The sequence below is a fragment of the Bombina bombina genome, chromosome 5, assembly GCF_027579735.1.
Source record: "Bombina bombina isolate aBomBom1 chromosome 5, aBomBom1.pri, whole genome shotgun sequence".
Classification (NCBI taxonomy): domain Eukaryota; kingdom Metazoa; phylum Chordata; class Amphibia; order Anura; family Bombinatoridae; genus Bombina; species Bombina bombina.
Window position 1 is genome coordinate 755,724,111 of NC_069503.1, and position 22,039 is coordinate 755,746,149.

General features: G+C 41.9%; 1 protein-coding gene across 1 annotated transcript in view; it reads right to left on the reverse strand.

Annotated features, from left to right (window-relative positions):
- Positions 1–22,039, reverse strand: part of CTDP1 (CTD phosphatase subunit 1) — a 750,130-nt gene that overhangs the window by 629,063 nt on the left and 99,028 nt on the right. The window contains exon 4 of the mRNA XM_053715845.1: positions 7,304–7,432. Coding sequence (XP_053571820.1) covers positions 7,304–7,432 — 129 coding nt within the window. The remainder of the gene's footprint in view (positions 1–7,303; positions 7,433–22,039) is intronic.

Genomic DNA, 22,039 nt, shown 5'->3' on the forward strand with positions numbered 1-22,039 from the left:
ACACCAAAACTTCACCTCCTCCTTGCACCGAAGGCAAAGAGAATGACTGGGGTTTGTGGGAAGGGGAGTGATACTTAACAGCTTAGCTGTGGTGCTCTTTGCCTCCTCCTGCTGGCCAGGAGTTTTATTCCCAACAGTAATTGAGGACGCCGTGGACTCACCATATCTTAGGAAAGAAAAACCCCTACCCAAAACCGATGCCTCAGAGCTTTAACTGTAAGGGAAAAAACAATTAACCCCCTAAGAGGCTCTAGGATTCCCAGATGGCTAAATATTAAACACGTTGCCACAGATTCCCTTTCTCTCAGTGGAGGGTCTTACTCTAAGGCAAACAGGGAGCCTTAAACCCCTAACTGCTCATGGGCCATAAAAATATCCTGGTCCCAGGATATATAACTTATCTCATACCCCCCCAATAGGGAATTTAGGCACCATTATGACACCACTGATCTCTCTCAAAAAAAAAAAAGAAGGAGTACAGTACCCTGCTTCTGTTGCCTAAAAAATATCCCCAAAATTAAGATATATATATATATATATATATATATATATATATATAATATCCAAAAAAGAAGCAGGCACTCACTGGACTTAATAAAACATCCTTTTATTCCAAATATTAAACAGACATAACGTTTCGGCACATAACATGTGCCTTTGTCAAATGTCACCTTGCTAAATGTAACCTAGCACCTAAACCACCTAACACACGTAAAAACTGGCATTCCTTATATACATTGAAAAAAACAAATTTACTGCCAAACCTTCAGATGCGCGTTCAAAGTGGTCTGTGGCATCAGCACGTAGAGACGTGGTACACGTCACGCCGTAATTAACGCCGTACCCATAGCAACAGACCATAGCAAATGCGGAAGGCTGCGGTAGCATAATCCATGTCATGTCAGCTTTCACTACTGCACATGAGCAACCAAACCCTACACGCAAGAGAACTCAATGGTTGTCATAACTACTGCTATATACAAATAGCGCACAGTGTGAGCGGACTGACATATGAAAATGTCTTTTAAATCAATGTGGCTATCAAGTTGTAGACTTAAACATATTACCCCTGTAGGAAAGAAAAACACATTTAGTGAAGAATTAATAGAGCAACAATAACGTCTCTCAACCCAATAGCCACAAGCAGTACAAAAAACATTACTATATAAACTACACATGAGATTTACACATACACAATGAAATATGTATATACACAAGTATCGATTCCCATGATTGATTGCTACATACGGAAACAATCATGGGAATCGATACTCCGACCAGACAGTCTAATGTACAACTGAATATGATCACAACATATGTCCCTATGTGCGAAAATCTTACTGGGGCTGTAAGAAAACATTGGCCTGTGGTGGAAAGTGACTCTTCCTTGCCATTTCAAAAGATGGCGGCGCCTAGGATGGCTTATCGCAGAGCGAGGAATCTGAGAGACATTCTTGTTAAGGCTGATCCAATTACACACTATAGTAAGGATACTTGGTTGAAATCCACAAATAAGGGATGTTGCCCATGTGCAAGCTGTGTTACCTGTAATGGTATGTTGAGGGGGGATACCTTCCAGCATCCACACAATAACTACAGGTTCAAAATCCATCAACGTTTGACATGCACCAGCACCTATATTATATACATTTTGATCTGTCCGTGCTCTAAGGTTTACGTGGGCAAGACGGTTACCACCTTTCGTGAACGTATGGCTAACCACAGGTGTGCTATACGGGAGGCCCTGAAGCAGGGTGAATCGGATCAGCCGGTAGCCCGGCATTGCATTGAATATAAGCATTCTGTTTCAAGTATACGTAGTATGCCGATTGATCAAGAACCCCTTCCAACAAGGGGAGGAAATCGTGCCAAAAGACTTCTACAACGAGAGAGCAGATGGATCTATCGCCTTGACACGTTGGCACCTAAAGGTCTAAACACATATTTGGACTTTAGCCCCTTCTATTGATTTGACATTATCTTCTAACATAGTAAACTTTCCATATTTTTCTAAACATCGCAATGAAGATGTGGGGTCTCACTGTTGATTTGGGTTTCTAACATACTCCTTGTTGGCTCGAGTGATATCTGTGTATATATAAATATCTTTAAATGTATTTTTACTCTAGCATAATAGTAATAATTATTGCTTTTCTTCGATTAGCAGTTCTATGAAGCCAGTGATCTTGTTTCTCGATTATTGTGCATATACATATTTCATTGTGTATGTGTAAATCTCATGTGTAGTTTATATAGTAATGTTTTTTGTACTGCTTGTGGCTATTGGGTTGAGAGACGTTATTGTTGCTCTATTAATTCTTCACTAAATGTGTTTTTCTTTCCTACAGGAGTAATATGTTTAAGTCTACAAATCGATAGCCACATTGATTTAAAAGACATTTTCATATGTCAGTCCGCTCACACTGTGCGCTATTTGTATATAGCAGTAGCTATGACAACAATTGTATATATATATATCCCCAATCTCCACTGAAAATTAAATGAGGAATTTTAACCCCCAAAGTGTTGTATCCTCACCTAGAAGGAAAGAAAGCACTTACCTGTGGAGTTCAGCTGCAGGGCAGATACAGCATCTCAGGTATTACAAACTCAGACGACCTCTGACAGGGACCCGAAGAGAAAGAAAACCAGAGTAACCAACCCTGGTTTTCTATATAGGGGTTAGCATAAACAGCTAATAGCCACCATAACTATTACTAAAGAGGATTACATGGACACAGCATAGCCCCAATCCTTGCTTGCAGGGAAACTACCCATTAAAGGATTAATTTTCTTCAGACACCATCTTCGCACACCTCCTTGATGTACAAAGGCAAATAATGACTGGGGGATTGTGGGAAGTGGGAGGGATACTTAAGCTCTGCTGGGGTGTCTTTGCCTCCTACGGGTGGCCAGGAGCTGAATTCCCAAAAGTAATGAATGGATTAATGGACTCTCCATGCCATTGGAAAGAAAGACTGATTATAAACTAAATAGGATTAAAAGGGACACTGAACCCAATTTTTTTCTTTCGTGATTCAGATAGAGCATGCAATTTTAAGCAACTTTCTAGTTTACTCCTATTATCAAATTTTCTTCATTCTCTTGGTATCCTTATTTGAAAAGCAATAATGTAAGTTTAGATGCTGGCCCATTTTTGGTGAACAACCTGGGTTGTTCTTGCTGATTAGTGGATAAATTCACCCACCAATAAACAAGTGCTGCCCACGGTGCTAAACCAAAAATTGTTTGGCTCCTTAGCTTAGATGCCTTCTTTTTCAAATAAAGATAGCAAGAGAACAAAGAAATTGCTAATAGGAGTAAATTAGAAAGTTGCTTAAAATTGCATGCTCTATCTGAATCATGAAATAAAAAAAATTGGGTTCAGTGTCCCTTTTCAAGCATTTAGTTTAATATTGCCCATTATAGGTAAGATGCTTCAAAAAGATAAGTAAGGAAAATCTAGGGATCAAATTCTTGATCTACATGAGGTCAAAAGGTCAGAATACAAATATATTTCCCTGTATGGTAATATTTTAAGACAAAACCCCTTGCTGTATACTGAAAAACACACTGAAGGAGAAGTATGGAAGATTTATATAAAGTTTAGACCTCAGCAAGAATATTGAAGATCTAGTGAAGTTTTATTTATGTTTGTGGAAATAACCAGTTACAGAGGCTATGGCCGTGGGGTTTTGTCAAATTCCACATGAATAAACAGCAAACTTTTAATTTTATTATTATTATTATTATTATTAGGTACAATACTATGCAAAAGAAGAAGATCTAATGTGTTGAGAATTGTATTATTGCACTACTGCATGCATTTAAAAGTGTTTAACCCTTACAAACAGCATCACTGAACTACAAAGCCTAGCTAGGCATGCTTTTCAACAAAGGATTCAAAGAGCACAAACTACATTTGATAATATAATTTAATGAAAAAGTGCGTGCTCTATCTGAACCACAAAAGTTTAATTTTGACTTTCATATCTGTTTAATCAAAATGACAGGAATTTTAGAATTACATTGTCCCAGCACCTAAATATAAAGTAACTTAGTCAGCCACCAATTGTGCAAGTTCTCCAACTTAAGAAGATGAGAGAGGCCTGTAATTTTCATTATAGGTATACCTCAACTATAAGATACAAAATGTGGAATCAAATCCAGACAATCACATTGTCTGATTTGGAAAGAATTTATTTGCATATTATGGTGGAAAATAAGTATTTGGTCAATATCAAAAGTTCATCTCAATACTTTGTTATATATCCTTTGTTGGCAATGACAGAGGTCAAACGTTTTCTGTAAGTCTTCACAAGGTTGTCACACACTGTTGCTGGTATGTTGGTCCATTCCTGCATGCAGATCTCCTCTAGAGCGGTGATGTTTTGGGGCTGTCGCTGGGCAACACGGACTTTCAACTCCCTCCAAAGGTTTTCTATGGGGTTGAGATCTGGAGACTGGCTAGGCCACTCCAGGACCTTGAAATGTTTCTTACGAAGCCACTCCATTGCCCAGGCGGTGTGTTTGGGATTATTGTCATGCTGAAAGACCCAGCCATGTTTCATCTTCAATGCCCTTGCTGATGGAAGGAGGTTTGCACTCAAAATCTCACGATACTTGGCCCCATTCATTCTTTCATGTACATGGATCAGTCGTCCTGTTCCCTTTGCTGAGAAACAGCCCCAAAGCATGATGTTGCCACCCCCATGCTTCACAGAAGGTATGGTGTTCTTTGGTTGCAACTCAGCATTCTCTCTCCTCCAAACACAACGAGTTGTGTTTCTACCAAACAGTTCTACTTTGGTTTCATCTGACCATATGACATTCTCCCAATCCGCTTCTGGATCATCCAAATACTCTCTAGCATACTTCAGATGGGCCCAGACATGTACTGGCTTCAGCAGGGGGACACGTCTGTCACTGCAGGATCTGAGTCCCTGGCGGCGTAGTGTGTTACTGATGGTAGCCTTTGTTACGTTGGTCCCTACTCGCTGCAGGTCATTCACTAGGCCCCCCCATGTGGTTCTTGGATGTTTGCTCACTGTTCTTGTGATCATTTTGACCCCACGGGGTGAGATCTTGCGTGGAGCCCAAGATCGAGGTAGATTATCAGTGGTCTTGTATGTCTTCCATTTTCTAATTATTGCTCCCACAGTTGATTTCTTCACACCAAGCTGCTTGCCTATTGCAGATTCAGTCTTCCCAGCCTGGTGCAAGTCTACAATTTTGTTTCTGGTGTCCTTCAACAGCTCTTTGGTCTTCACCATAGTGGAGTTTGGAGTGTGACTGTTTGAGGTTGTGGACAAGTGTCTTTTATACTGATAACAATTTCAAACAGGTGCCATTAATACAGATAATGCATGGAGGACAGAGGAGCCTCTTAAAGAAGAAGATACAGGTCTGTGAGAGCCAGAACTCTTGCTTGTTTGTAGGTAACCAAATACTTATTTTCCACCATAATATGTAAATAAATTCTGTCCAAATCAGACAATGTGATTGTCTGGATTTGTTTCCACATTTTGTCTCTCATAGTTGAGGTATACCTATGATGAAAATTACAGGCCTCTCTCATCTTCTTAAGTGGGAGAACTTGCACAATTGGTGGCTGACTAAATACTTTTTTGCCCCACTATATATATTGTGTTTACATTCATTCAAAAGGAACATTAAACAGCTGGGTATAACTACAATAGATTGGTTACAATGCACCATGTTATTGTTTTCCCTACAGTTCTCTAAAGCTGTTTTCTTATTTTAACTCATTACAGAATCCAGTTGGTAAAGCTCTGCCTTTTATACCGGGCACCGCCATCTGGTAGCACATGTATTGTTGCATCCTGTGTTAGAAGCAGTAATCGTAAGGAAATTGTCCAGATTATGTTTTAAAAAAATGTAACAAGGAAATTAAAACATTTCACTATATCCCCTTATGGCATATAGACGGGTCCCTAACATAAGAGATTTGGTGGTTAAAAATTATATAGGGCTTGTTAAACATAAGCAACAAACACATACATTAACTCTAAAAATAACGTCCCCTACACATGCCTAAATTGTGCCAGCTGTAACTAATTTGTGCATCCCCACACAAGTAAATGATTTAAAATAAATGGCTTTTACACATGTGAATCCACACATGTGATATATTTAATAAAATGCCCATGCTCAAAAATATACTTAGGAGAGACGGTGAGGAAAGTAAGAGACAGGCTCGGCCAACACAGGTCTAACATAAGATGTGGTGACATGAAGGCGCCAGTGGCCTGCCATTTTCTTGAAGCCGGCCATAGTATATCTCAGTTAAGGTGGCAGATAAATGACAGTTTGGGTACCCTAAGAAGGAGTAGCAATAGGGAGCTCTTTTAAAGAGAAAGGAGTCCTTTTGGATACATTAACCCCTAGGGGGATTAACAGGGAGATTGACATGTCAGTATTTCTGGGATTAAAATGTATAAAAGTTGTTTGTTGCAATATAAATGACTCTGAATAAGCTACATACAGCATGATTGTATCATATCATAAAACAATTTAAAAGTTATATGTACAAGTACTTTTGTTTTTAAAAGGGGAAATCAGTTTTTGTATTAAGCTGTGACCACTAGGGGGCAGAAAACTATGTGTATTTTAGAATTTTTTGTAAATGGTATTGTAAGGGTTAAGGGATATGGTATTTAAGTAGCAGCATATAGGCGTCCTGTATTAGCATGATTAAGGGTGAATAACCCGAAACGTTGCTTTGGTTTTCTGCTGTGTGCCTACATGCTTTTTGTAAGCTAAATAAATGACATAAAGACAAGAATATTCCTCTTTATTTGGTGCAGTGAATTTTTGCTGTTGTGGATATATTGAGAGGCGTTTGCAGTGGCCCTCTACCACCTGCACCAGGTAGTGTGCCGTTCGTCTACACTGGATTGCTGTGTTAGAAGCACTTTCATTTTTGACAGCTGCACCTTTCACTTCAGTTTATCTCACATAATAAAGAGCAGAAGTGTTACATTTCTGCAAGTTATTTTGAAAAGTTAAATAACAAATACAAGCTCCAAGATGGCGGCACCCAGTGTGAAGATGTAGAACTTCCCTTATACTTTGGGTTAAAAGAAGATAATGGCTTTGAAGCAGCTGCAGACACATTAGGAAAAAATAGCATGATTAGAAGTAACCATACTGCTGGCAGTTGTACTAAGCAGTTTAATGGCCCTTTAAACTATTCATAATATTGATATGTGTGTTATATATAAAAAAAAAAAAAAAAAAAAAAAGAGAGAGAGGGGGGGGGACACCCAACGACAAGCAATACCTTTCTAGACATATGCTGACAATGCTGTTCTGTGGTATGGATTAATGTCTGGTCTAAATCAACCATGAGAACTAATTTCTTGTTTCGATGTAATCTATGTTGGTCTTCACGTCCAAGCAGTTCAGCTTGCTGCAAAGGAAAACACAAAACATAGTTAAGTCATCTGAAATAATGACTTAAAAAGACAAAATAATACTTCACAACACACACAAGTTTTTCTGAAACTATGATTGGCAAATAATGTAAACAACAAGTAAGAATATACATTTCACAAGAGGAAAACAGCAACCTTATATTTATCATTTTATGCACTTTTATAACACATGAATATATTTCCTAAACACTCTGTGCACTAAGCTAAAAAAAGGAAGCATGCTGTATTAAAAAGGCTATAAATGCAACAATATGTCTTAAAAAGCATTTAAAATGTAATTTTGTCTAAAAATGTATAAGTTTTGCAGTTCAGGGACATACCCCTGAAGTATTGCTTATCTTATCTTCTGTTGTGTCCAGTTTCTGACATATAAACGCTCTTATGCTCTCCTCAAGCAATGACTGTGTAGAATGTTGAAAAACAGAATTTATGCTTACCTGATAAATTTATTTCTCTTGTGGTGTATCCAGTCCACGGATCATCCATTACTTCTGGGATATTCTCATTCCCAACAGGAAGTTGCAAGAGGACACCCACAGCAGAGCTGTCTATATAGCTCCTCCCCTCACTGCCATATCCAGTCATTCGACCGAAAACAAGCAGAGAAAGGAGAAACCATAGGGTGCAGTGGTGACTGTAGTTTAAAATTAAAAAATACCTGCCTTAAAATGACAGGGCGGGCCGTGGACTGGATACACCACAAGAGAAATAAATTTATCAGGTAAGCATAAATTATGTTTTCTCTTGTAAGGTGTATCCAGTCCACGGATCATCCATTACTTGTGGGATACCAATACCAAAGCTAAAGTACACGGATGAAGGGAGGGACAAGGCAGGTACTTAAACGGAAGGTACCACTGCCTGTAAAACCTTTCTCCCAAAAATAGCCCCCGAAGAAGCAAAAGTATCAAATTTGTAGAATTTTGAAAAAGTATGAAGCGAAGACCAAGTCGCTGCCTTGCAAATCTGTTCAACAGAAGCCTCATTTTTAAAGGCCCATGTGGAAGCCACAGCTCTAGTAGAATGAGCTGTAATCCTTTCTGGAGGCTGCTGGCCAGCAGTCTCATAGGCTAAGCGGATTATGCTTTTTAGCCAAAAAGAAAGAGGTTGCCGAAGCCTTTTGACCTCTCCTCTGTCCAGAGAAGACAACAAACAAAGATGTTTGACGAAAATCTTTAGTAGCTTGTAAGTAAAACTTTAAAGCACGAACCACGTCCAGATTGTGTAATAGACGTTCCTTCTTTGAAGAAGGATTAGGACACAAAGACGGAACAACAATCTCTTGATTGATATTCTTATTATATACCACCTTAGGTAAAAACCCAGGTTTGGTACGCAGAACTACCTTATCTGCATGGAAGATCAGATAAGGAGAATCACATTGTAAGGCAGATAACTCTGAAACTCTACGAGCCGAGGAAATAGCTACCAAAAAAGAACTTTCCAAGATAAAAGTTTGATATCTATGGAATGAAGAGGTTCAAACGGAACCCCCTGAAGAACTTTAAGAACCAAATTTAAACTCCATGGTGGAGCAACAGGTTTAAACACAGGCTTGATCCTAACTAAAGCCTGACAAAATGCCTGAACGTCTGGGACATCCGCCAGACGCTTGTGCAAAAGAATAGATAGCGCAGAAATCTGTCCCTTTAAGGAACTAGACAATCCTTTCTCCAATCCTTCTTGGAGAAAAGATAATATCCTGGGAATCCTGACCTTACTCCATGAGTAGCCCCTGGATTCACACCAATAAAGATATTTCCGCCATATCTTATGATAGATTTTCCTGGTGACAGGCTTTAGTGCCTGAATTAAGGTATCAATGACTGACTCTGAGAAACCACGCTTTGATAAAATCAAGAGTTCAATCTCCAGGCAGTCAGCCTCAGAGAAATTAGATTTGGATGGTTGAAAGGACCTTGAAGTAGAAGGTCCTCTCTCAGCGGCAGAGTCCATGGTGGAGAAGATGATATGTCCACCAGATCTGCATACCAAGTCCTGCGTGGCCACGCAGGCGCTATCAAGATCACCGATGCTCTCTCCTGCTTGATTTTGGCAATCAGACGAGGGAGCAGAGGAAACGGTGGAAACACATAAGCCAGGTTGAAGGATCAAGGCGCTGCTAGAGCATCTATCAGTGTTGCCTTGGGGTCCCTGGACCTGGATCCGTAACAAGGAAGCTTGGCTTTCTGGCGAGACGCCATGAGATCCAGTTCTGGTTTGCCCCAACGATGAACCAATTGTGCAAACACCTCCGGATGGAGTTCCCACTCCCCCGGATGAAAAGTCTGTCGACTTAGAAAATCCGCCTCCCAGTTCTCTACACCTGGGATATGGATAGCTGATAGGTGGCAAGAGTGAATCTCTGCCCAGCGAATTATCTTTGAGACTTCTAACATCGCTAGGGAACTCCTTGTTCCCCCTTGATGGTTGATGTAAGCCACAGTCGTGATGTTGTCCGACTGAAATCTGATGAACCTCATTGTCGCTAGATGAGGCGAAGCCAGAAGAGCATTGAATATCACTCTTAGTTCCAGAATGTTTATTGGAAGGAGTGACTCCTCCTGAGTCCACGATCCCTGAGCCTTCAGGGAGTTCCAGACTGCACCCCAAACTAGAAGGCTGGCATCTGTCGTCACAATTGTCCAATCTGGCCTGCGAAAGGTCATACCTTTGGACAGATGGACCCGAGATAGCCACCAGAGAAGAGAATCCCTGGTCTCTTGATCCAGATTTAGTAGAGGGGACAAATCTGTGTAATCCCCATTCCACTGACTGAGCATGCAGAGTTGCAGCGGTCTAAGATGTAGGCGTGCAAACGGCACTATGTCCATTGCCGCTACCATTAAGCCGATTACTTCCATGCACTGAGCCACCGAAGGGCGAGGAATGGAATAAAGAACACGGCAGGAATTTAGAAGTTTTGATAACCTGGACTCCGTCCATTTCTACAGAATCTATCAGAGTCCCTAGGAAGGAAACTCTTTTAAGGGGGGATAGAGAACTCTTTTCCTCGTTCACCTTCCACCCATGCGACCTCAGAAATGCCAACACTATGTCCGTATGAGACTTGGCAATTTGGAAGTTTGACGCCTGAATTAGGATGTTGTCTAAATAAGGAGCCACTGCTATGCCCCGCGGCCTTAGGACCGCCAGAAGCGACCCCAGAACCTTCGTAAAATTCTTGGGGCTGTAGCTAGCCCAAAGTGAAGAGCTACAAACTGGTAATGCCTGTCTAGGAAGGCAAACCTGAGAAACCGATGATGATCTTTGTGTATCGGAATGTGAAGATAAGCATCCTTTAAATCCACTGTAGTCATGTATTGACCCTCCTGGATCATAGGTAGGATGGTACGAATAGTCTCCATCTTGAATGATGGAACTCTGAGGAATTTGTTTAAGATCTTTAGATCCAAAATTGGTCTGAAGGTTCCCTCTTTTTTGAGAACTACAAACAGATTTGAGTAAAAACCCTGTCCCTGTTCCTCCTTTGGAACTGGATGGATCACTCCCATAACTAGGAGGTCTTGTACACAGTGTAAGAATGCCTCTCTCTATCTGGTTTGCAGATAATTGTGAAAGGTGAAATCTCCCTTTTGGGGGGGGAGCCTTGAAGTCCAGAAGATATCCCTGGGATATAATTTCCAACGCCCAGGGATCCTGAACATCTCTTGCCCACGCCTGGGCGAAGAGCGAAAGTCTGCCCCCTACTAGATCCGTTATCGGATAGGGGGCCGTTCCTTCATGCTGTCTTAGAGGCAGCAGCAGGCTTTTTGGCCTGCTTACCCTTGTTCCAGGTCTGGTTAGGTCTCCAGACCGTCTTGGACTGAGCAAAAGTTCCCTCTTGTTTTGCATTAGAGGAAGTTGATGCCGCACTTGCCTTGAAGTTTCGAAAGGCACGAAAATTAGACTGTTTGGCCCTTGATTTGGACCTATCCTGAGGAAGGGCATGACCTTTTCCTCCAGTGATATCAGCAATAATCTCCTTCAAACCAGGCCCGAATAGGGTCTGCCCCTTGAAGGGAATGTTAAGCAGCTTAGACTTTGAAGTAACGTCAGCTGACCATGATTTAAGCCATAGCGCTCTGCGCGCCTGGATAGCAAAACCAGAATTCTTAGCCGTTAGTTTAGTCAAATGAACAATGGCATCAGAAACAAAAGAATTGGCTAGCTTAAGTGCTCTAAGCTTGTCAAGTTTGTCATCCAATGGAGTCGCTACCGGTAAAGCCTCTTCCAGAGACTCAAACCAGAACGCCGCAGCTGCAGTGACAGGAGCAATGCATAAAAGGGGCTGTAGGATAAAAACCTTGTTGAATAAACATTTTCTTAAGGTAACCCTCTAACTTTTTATCCATTGGATCTAAGAAAGCACAACTGTCCTCGACAGGGATAGTAGTACGCTTTGCTAGAGTAGAAACTGCTCCCTCCACCTTAGCAACTGTCTGCCATAAGTCCCGTGTGGTGGCGTCTATTGGAAACATTTTTCTAAAAATAGGAGGGGGAGAGAACGGCACACCTGGTCTATCCCATTCCTTAGTAATAATTTCTGTAAACCGTTTAGGTATTGGAAAAACATCAGTGCACACCGGCACTGCATAGTATTTATCCAGTCTACACAATTTCTCTGGCACTGCAATTGTACCACAGTCATTCAAAGCAGCTAAAACCTCCCTGAGTAACACGCGGAGGTGTTCAAGCTTAAATTTAAATGTAGAAATATCAGAATCAGGTTGCATCATCTTCCCTGATTCAGAAACATCACCCACAGAAAGAAGCTCTCCTTCAGCTTCTGCATATTATGAGGCATTATCAGACATAGCTCTTAAAGCGTCAGTATGCTCTGTATTTCGTCTAACTCCAGAGCTATCTCGCTTTCCTCTAAATTCAGGTAGTCTGGCTAATACCGCTGACAGTGTATTATCCATGACTGCCGCCATGTCATGTAAAGTAAACGCTATGGGCGCCCTGGATGTACTTGGCGCCATTTGAGCGTGAGTCCCTTGAGCGGGAGTCCCTTGAGCGGGAGTCAAAGGATCTGACACGTGGGGAGAGTTAGTCGGCATAACTTCCCCCTCGTCAGATTCCTCTGGTGATAAATTTTTTTAAAGACAGAATATGATCTTTATTGCTTAAAGTGAAATCAGTACATTTGGTACACATTCTAAGAGGGGGCTCCACAATGGCTTTTAAACATAATGAACAAGGAGTTTCCTCTATGTCAGACATGTTTATACAGACTAGCAATGAGACTAGCAAGCTTGGAAAACACTTTAAATCAAGTTAACAAGCAAATCTAATAAACGGTACTGTGCCTTTAAGAGAAACAAATTTTGTCAGAATTTGAAAAACAGTGAAAAAAGGCAGTAAATCAAACGAAATTTTTACAGTGTGTATAATAAGCTAACAGAGCATTGCACTCACTTGCAAATGGATGATTAACCCCTTTGTTAAAAAAACGTCTATCGTTTTTTTTGATCCGGTTTTTGAACTGTCACACCAAACTGCCACAGCCTTGCTGTGGGCCTACCTTCCCCAACAAACGATTTTGGAAAGCCCAAGAGCCCTTTAGAGATGTCCTATAGCATTCAGAAGACCCTTGGAGGAAGATGGATGTCTCAGTCTGTAAAAGTTGTAGCGCTAAATTAGGCCCCTCCCACTCATAGTAACACAGTGGAAAGCCTCAGGAAACTGTTTCTAGGCAAATTTAAGCCAGCCATGTGGAAAAAACTAGGCCCCAATAAAGTTTTATCACCAAAGTATATATAAAAACCTTTATATTGTAAATATAAAAGAGTATTACCTCAGAAAGTAAGCATGATACCAGTCACTATTAAATCACTGTATTCAGGCTTACCTTACATAAATTTGGCATCAGCAGCATTTTCTAGCATTCATATCTTCTAGAAAACAGAATTTATGTTTACCTGATAAATTACTTTCTCCAACGGTGTGTCCGGTCCACGGCGTCATCCTTACTTGTGGGATATTCTCTTCCCCAACAGGAAATGGCAAAGAGCCCAGCAAAGCTGGTCACATGATCCCTCCTAGGCTCCGCCTACCCCAGTCATTCGACCGACGTTAAGGAGGAATATTTGCATAGGAGAAACCATATGTTACCGTGGTGACTGTAGTTAAAGAAAATAAATTATCAGACCTGATTAAAAAAACCAGGGCGGGCCGTGGACCGGACACACCGTTGGAGAAAGTAATTTATCAGGTAAAAATAAATTCTGTTTTCTCCAACATAGGTGTGTCCGGTCCACGGCGTCATCCTTACTTGTGGGAACCAATACCAAAGCTTTAGGACACGGATGAAGGGAGGGAGCAAATCAGGTCACCTAAATGGAAGGCACCACGGCTTGCAAAACCTTTCTCCCAAAAATAGCCTCAGAAGAAGCAAAAGTATCAAATTTGTAAAATTTAGAAAAAGTGTGCAGTGAAGACCAAGTCGCTGCCTTACATATCTGATCAACAGAAGCCTCGTTCTTGAAGGCCCATGTGGAAGCCACAGCCCTAGTGGAGTGAGCTGTGATTCTTTCAGGAGGCTGCCGTCCGGCAGTCTCATAAGCCAATCGGATAATGCTTTTAATCCAGAAGGAGAGAGAGGTAGAAGTTGCTTTTTGACCTCTCCGTTTACCAGAATAAACAACAAACAAAGACAAAGTTTGTCTGAAATCCTTAGTAGCTGCTAAGTAAAATTTGAGAGCACGAACTACATCCAAGTTGTGCAACAAACGTTCCTTCTTTGAAACTGGATTAGGACACAAAGAAGGCACAACTATCTCCTGGTTAATGTTTTTGTTAGAAACAACTTTTGGAAGAAAACCAGGTTTAGTACGCAAAACCACCTTATCTGCATGGAACACCAGATAAGGAGAAGAACACTGCAGAGCAGATAATTCTGAAACTCTTCTAGCAGAAGAAATTGCAACCAAAAACAAAACTTTCCAAGATAATAACTTAATATCAACGGAATGTAAGGGTTCAAACGGAACCCCCTGAAGAACTGAAAGAACTAGGTTGAGACTCCAAGGAGGAGTCAAAATTTTGTAAACAGGCTTGATTCTAACCAGAGCCTGAACAAAGGCTAGAACATCTGGCACAGCTGCCAGCTTTTTGTGAAGTAACACAGACAAGGCAGAAATCTGTCCCATCAAGGAACTTGCAGATAATCCTTTTTCCAATCCTTCTCGAAGGAAGGATAGACTCTTAGGAATCTTAACCTTGTCCCAAGGGAATCCTGCAGATTCACACCAACAGATATACCAAATTATGTGGTAATTTTTCTGGTTACAGGCTTTCAGGCCTGAACAAGAGTATTAATAACAGAATCTGAGAACCCTCGCTTTGATAAGATCAAGCGTTCAATCTCCAAGCAGTCAGCTGGAGTGGGTCGAACGGACCTAGAACAAGAAGGTCTCTCAAAGGTAGCTTCCATGGTGGAGCCGATGACATATTCACCAGATCTGCATACCAAGTCCTGCGTGGTCACGCAGGAGCTATCAAAATCACCGACGCCCTCTCCTGATTGATCCTGGCTACCAGCCTGGGGATGAGAGGAAACAGCGGGAACACATAAGCTAGTTTGAAGGTCCAAGGTGCTACTAGTGCATCCACTAGAGCCGCCTTGGGATCCCTGGATCTGTACCCGTAGTAAGGAACTCTGAAGTTCTGACGAGAGGCCATCAGATCCATGTCTGGAATGCCCCACGGTTGAGTGACTTGGGCAAAGATTTCCGGATGGAGTTCCCACTCCCCCGGATGCAATGTCTGACGACTCAGAAAATCCGCTTCCCAATTTTCCACTCCTGGGATGTGGATAGCAGACAGGTGGCAGGAGTGAGACTCCGCCCATAGAATGATTTTGGTCACTTCTTCCATCGCTAGGGAACTCCTTGTTCCCCCCTGATGGTTGATGTATGAACATGGCCCTCGCTAGCTGAGGCCAAGCTTTGAGAGCATTGAATATCGCTCTCAGTTCCAGAATATTTATCGGTAGAAGAGATTCTACCCGAGACCAAAGACCCTGAGCTTTCAGGGATCCCCAGACCGCGCCCCAGCCCATCAGACTGGCGTCGGTCGTGACAATGACCCACTCTGGTCTGCGGAAGGTCATCCCTTGTGACAGGTTGTCCAGGGACAGCCACCAACGGAATGAGTCTCTGGTCCTCTGATTTGCTTGTATCTTCTGAGACAAGTCTGAATAGTCCCCATTCCACTGACTGAGCATGAACAGTTGTAATGGTCTTAGATGAATGCGCACAAAAGGAACTATGTCCATTGCCGCTACCATCAAACCTATCACTTCCATGCACTGCGCTATGGAAGGAAGAGGAACGGAATGAAGTATCCGACAAGAGTCTAGAAGTTTTGTTTTTCTGGCTTCTGTCAGAAAAATCCTCATTTCTAAGGAGTCTATTATAGTTCCCAAGAAGGGAACCCTCGTTGACGGAGATAGAGAACTCTTTTCCACGTTCACTTTCCATCCGTGAGATCTGAGAAAGGCCAGGACAATGTCCGTGTGAGCCTTTACTTGAGGAAGGGACGACGCTCGAATCAGAATGTCGTCCAAGTAAGGTACTACAGCAATGCCCCTTGGTCTTAGCACCGCCAGAAGGGACCCTAGTACCTATGAGAAAATCCTAGGAGCAGTGGCTAATCCGAAAGAAAATGCCACGAACTGGAAATGCTTGTCCAGGAATGCAAACCTTAGGAACCGATGATGTTCCTTGTGGATAGGAATATGTAGATACGCATCCTTGAAATCCACCTTGGTCATGAATTGACCTTCCTGGATGGAAGGAAGAAGTGTTCGAATGGTTTCCATCTTGAACGATGGAACCTTGAGAAACTTGTTCAAGATCTTGAGATCTAAGATTGGTCTGAACGTTCCCTCTTTTTTGGGAACTATGAACAGATTGGAGTAGAACCCCATCCCTTGTTCTCCTAATGGAACAGGATGAATCACTCCCATTTTTAGCAGGTCTTCTACCCAATGTAAGAATGCCTGTCTTCTTATGTGGTCTGAAGACAACTGAGACCTGTGGAACCTCCCCCTTGGAGGAAGCCCCTTGAACTCCAGAGAATAACCTTGGGAGACTATTTCTAGCGCCCAAGGATCCAGAACATCTCTTTCCCAAGCCTGAGCGAAGAGAGAGAGTCTGCCCCCCACCAGATCCGGTCCCGGATCGGGGGCCCGCATTTCATGCTGTCTTGGTAGCAGTGGCAGGTTTCCTGGCCTGCTTTCCTTTGCTCCAGCCTGGCATAGGTCTCCAGGCTGGATTGGCTTGAGAAGTATTACCTTCCTGCTTAGAGGACGTAGCCCTTGGGGCTGATCCGTTTCTGCGAAAGGGACGAAACTTAGGTTTATTTTTGGTCTTGAAAAGACCTATCCTGAGGAAGGGCGTGGCCCTTGCCCCCAGTGATATCAGAGATAATCTCTTTCAAGTCAGGGCCAAAGAGTGTTTTCCCCTTGAAAGGAATGTCAAGCAATTTGTTCTTGGAAGACGCATCCGCTGCCCAAGATTTTAACCAAAGCGCTCTGCGCCACAATAGCAAACCCAGAATTTTTTCGCCGCTAACCTAGCCAATTGCAAGGTGGCGTCTAGGGTGAAAGAATTAGCCAATTTAAGAGCACGAATTCTGTCCATAATCTCCTCATAAGAAGAAGAATTACTAATAATCGCCTTTCCTAGCTCATCAAACTAGAAACACGCGGCTGCAGTGACAGGGACAATGCATGCAATTGGTTGTAGAAGGGAACCTTGCTGAACAAACATCTTTAGCAGACCTTCTAATTTTTTATCCATAGGATCTTGGAAAGCACAACTATCTTCTATGGGTATAGTGGCGCGCTTGTGTAGAGTAGAAACCGCCCCCTCGACCTTGGGGACTGTCTGCCATCAGTCCTTTCTGGGGTCGACTATAGGAAAACAATTTTATAAATATGGGGGGAGGTACTAAAGGTATACCGGGCCTGTCCCATTCTTTACTAACAATGTACGCCACCCGCTTGGATATAGGAAAAGCTTCGGGGGGCCTCTAAGAACTTTTCCATTTTACATAGTGGTTCTGGAATGACCAGATAATCACAATCATCCAAATTGGATAACACCTCCTTAAGCAGAGCGCGGAGATGTTCCAACTTAAATTTAAAAGTAATCACATCAGGTTCAGCTTGTTGAGAAATGTTTCCTGAATCTGAAATTTCTCCCTCAGACAAAACCTCCCTGGCCCCCTCAGACTGGTGTAGGGGCCCTTCAGAAACCATATCATCAGCGTTCTCATGCTCTACAGAATTTTCTAAAACAGAGCAGTCGCGCTTTCGCTGATAAGTGGGCATATTGGCTAAAATGTTTTTGATAGAATTATCCATTACAGCCGTTAAATGTTGCATAGTAAGGAGTATTGGCGCACTAGATGTACTAGGGGCCTCCTGTATGGGCAAGACTGGTGTAGACGAAGGAGGGGATGATGCAGTACCATGCTTACTCCCCTCACTTGAGGAATCATCTTGGGCATCATTTTTACTAAATTTTTTTATGACATAAAATACATATAGTTAAATGAGAAGGAACCTTGGTTTCCCCACAGTCAGAACACAATCTATCTGGTAGTTCAGACATGTTAAACAGGCATAAACTTGATAACAAAGCACAAAAAACGTTTTAAAATAAAACCGTTACTGTCACTTTAAATTTTAAACTAAACACACTTTATTATTGCAATTGCGAAAAAGTATGAAGGAATTGTTCAAAATTCACCAAAATTTCACCACAGTGTCTTAAAGCCTTAAAAGTATTGCACACCAAATTTGGAAGCTTTAACCCTTAAAATAACGGAACCGGAGCCGTTTTTATATTTAACCCCTTTACAGTCCCTGGAATCTGCTTTGCTGAGACCCAACCAAGCCCAAAGGGGAATACGATACCAAATGATGCCTTCAGAAAGACTTTTCTATGTATCAGAGCTCCACACACATGCAGCTGCATGCCATGCTGTCCTCAAAAACAAGTGCGCCATACCGGCGCGAAAATGAGGCTCTGACTATGATTAGGGAAAGCCCCTAAAGAATAAGGTGTCTAAAACAGTGCCTGCCGATATAATCATATCAAAATACCCAGAATAAATGATTCCTCAAGGCTAAATATGTGTTAATAATGAATCGATTTAGCCCAGAAAAAGTCTACAGTCTTAATAAGCCCTTGTGAAGCCCTTATTTACTATCTTAATAAACATGGCTTACCGGATCCCATAGGGAAAATGACAGCTTCCAGCATTACATCGTCTTGTTAGAATGTGTCATACCTCAAGCAGTAAGAGACTGCACACTGTTCCCCCAACTGAAGTTAATTGCTCTCAACAGTCCTGTGTGGAACAGCCATGGATTTTAGTTACGGTGCTAAAATCATTTTCCTCATACAAACAGAAATCTTCATCTCTTTTCTGTTTCTGAGTAAATAGTACATACCAGCACTATTTTAAAATAACAAACTCTTGATTGAATAATAAAAACTACAGTTAAACACTAAAAAACTCTAAGCCATCTCCGTGGAGATGTTGCCTGTACAACGGCAAAGAGAATGACTGGGGTAGGCGGAGCCTAGGAGGGATCATGTGACCAGCTTTGCTGGGCTCTTTGCCATTTCCTGTTGGGGAAGAGAATATCCCACAAGTAAGGATGACGCCGTGGACCGGACACACCTATGTTGGAGAAAAATCTTAACTGCACATACCTCATAGCAGGATAACCTGCATGCCATTCCCCCGCTGAAGTTATCTCTCTCCAGTCATGTGTGAGAACAGCAATGGATCTTAGTTGCAACCTGCTAAGATCATAGAAATCACAGGCAGATTCTTCTATTTTTCTGCCTGGAATAAAATAGTACAACTCCGGTACCATTTAAAAATAAACTTTTGATTGAAGTAAAATAACAGCTACATTTCACCACTTCTCTCTTACTACCTCCATGTTTGTTGAGTTGCAAGAGAATGACTGGATATGGCAGTGAGGGGAGGAACTATATAGACAGCTCTGCTGTGGGTGTCCTCTTGCAACTTCCTGTTGGGAATGAGAATATCCCACAAGTAATGGATGATCCGCGGACTGGATACACCTTACAAGAGAAAGACAGGGTTCTGAAGTCTGTAGAAAGCACTTAAAGGGACATTGAACCCAAATTTTTTCTTTCATGACTCAGATGTAGAATACCATTTTAAACAACTTTCTAATTTACTTCTATTATCTATTTTGCTTCATTCTCTTGATATTCTTTCCTGAAAAGCATATCTAGATAGGCTCAGTAGCTTCTGATTGGTGGCTGCACTTAGATGCCTCATATGATTGGCTCACCTATGTGTATTGCTATTTCTTTAACAAAAAGATATCTAAAGAATGAAGCAAATTAGATAATAGAAGTAAAAAGGAATGTTGTTTAAAATTGTATTTTCTATCTGAATCATGAAAGAAAATGTTGTGGTTTAATGTCCCTTTAAGCCTCTCTGGCCATTTGAACATGTATATAAATACCAACACCAATCTTAGTGCTCTCTGTTTTTGTTTTTATTTTTTTAGCATAAATAAATAAATAGCACCAACACCAAAAAAGGGACATTGGACTGCAGAATGTTCTACTGTGTTATTGTAGATTTATTCCCATATGCACAAACAAACAAACACGTTCTGGTCTCACGTTGAGCAATTGGTAATGTATGCATAAATAAAAGGATAAAATAACCCAATCCTGGGGGGCGGAGTTAACCGCAAGAATGTTAGGACGGGCTTCTTGATAGCTCTGCTCAAGACATCACTATTTCAACATAATTTGGTGATAAAACAGAATTTATGCTATTACTTTCTCCAACGGTGTGTCCGGTCCACGGCGTCATCCTTACTTGTGGGAAATATCTCTTCCCCAACAGGAAATGGCAAAGAGTCCCAGCAAAGCTGGCCATATAGTCCCTCCTAAGCTCCGCCCACCCCAGTCATTCGACCGAAGGACAGGAGGAAAAATATAGTTGAAACCATATGGTACCGTGGTGACTGTAGTTAGAGAAAATAATTCATCAGACCTGATTAAAAAACCAGGACGGGCCGTGGACCGGACACACCGTTGGAAAAAGTAATTTATCAGGTAAGCATAAATTCTGTTTTCTCCAACATTGGTGTGTCCGGTCCACGGCGTCATCCTTACTTGTGGGAACCAAAGCTTTAGGACACGGATGAAGGGAGGGAGCAAATCAGGTTACCTAAACGGAAGGCACCACGGCTTGCAAAACCTTTCTCCCAAAAATAGCCTCCGAAGAAGCAAAAGTATCAAATTTGTAAAATTTGGCAAAAGTGTGCAGTGAAGACCAAGTCGCTGCCTTACATATCTGGTCAACAGAAGCCTCGTTCTTGAAGGCCCATGTGGAAGCCACAGCCCTAGTGGAGTGAGCTGTGATTCTTTCAGGAGGCTATCGTCCGGCAGTCTCATAAGCCAATTGGATGATGCTTTTAAGCCAAAAGGAAAGAGAGGTAGAAGTCGCTTTTTGACCTCTCCTTTTACCAGAATAGACAACAAACAAAGAAGATGTTTGTCTGAAATCTTTTGTAGCCTCTAAAAAAAATTTTTTAGAGCACGGACTACGTCCAAATTGTGTAACAAACGTTCCTTCTTTGAAACTGGATTCGGACATAAAGAAGGTACAACTATCTCCTGGTTAATATTCTTGTTAGAAACAACCTTTGGAAGAAAAACAGAATTTATGCTTACCTGATAAATTACTTTCTCCAACGGTGTGTCCGGTCCACGGCGTCATCCTTACTTGTGGGATATTCTCTTCCCCAACAGGAAATGGCAAAGAGTCCCAGCAAAGCTGGCCATATAGTCCCTCCTAGGCTCCGCCCACCCCAGTCATTCGACCGACGGACAGGAGGAAATATATATAGGAGAAACCATATGGTACCGTGGTGACTGTAGTTAGAGAAAATAATTCATCAGACCGGATTAAAAAACCAGGGCGGGCCGTGGACCGGACACACCGTTGGAGAAAGTAATTTATCAGGTAAGCATAAATTCTGTTTTCTCCAACATTGGTGTGTCCGGTCCACGGCGTCATCCTTACTTGTGGGAACCAATACCAAAGCTTTAGGACACGGATGAAGGGAGGGAGCAAATCAGGTTACCTAAACGGAAGGCACCACGGCTTGCAAAACCTTTCTCCCAAAAATAGCCTCCGAAGAAGCAAAAGTATCAAATTTGTAAAATTTGGCAAAAGTGTGCAGTGAAGACCAAGTCGCTGCCTTACATATCTGGTCAACAGAAGCCTCGTTCTTGAAGGCCCATGTGGAAGCCACAGCCCTAGTGGAGTGAGCTGTGATTCTTTCAGGAGGCTGCCGTCCGGCAGTCTCATAAGCCAATCGGATAATGCTTTTAAGCCAAAAGGAAAGAGGTAGCAGTCGCTTTTTGACCTCTCCTTTTACCAGAATAAACAACAAACAAGGAAGATGTTTGTCTGAAATCTTTAGTAGCCTCTAAATAGAACTTTAGAGCACGGACAACGTCCAAATTGTGCAACAAACGTTCCTTCTTTGAAACTGG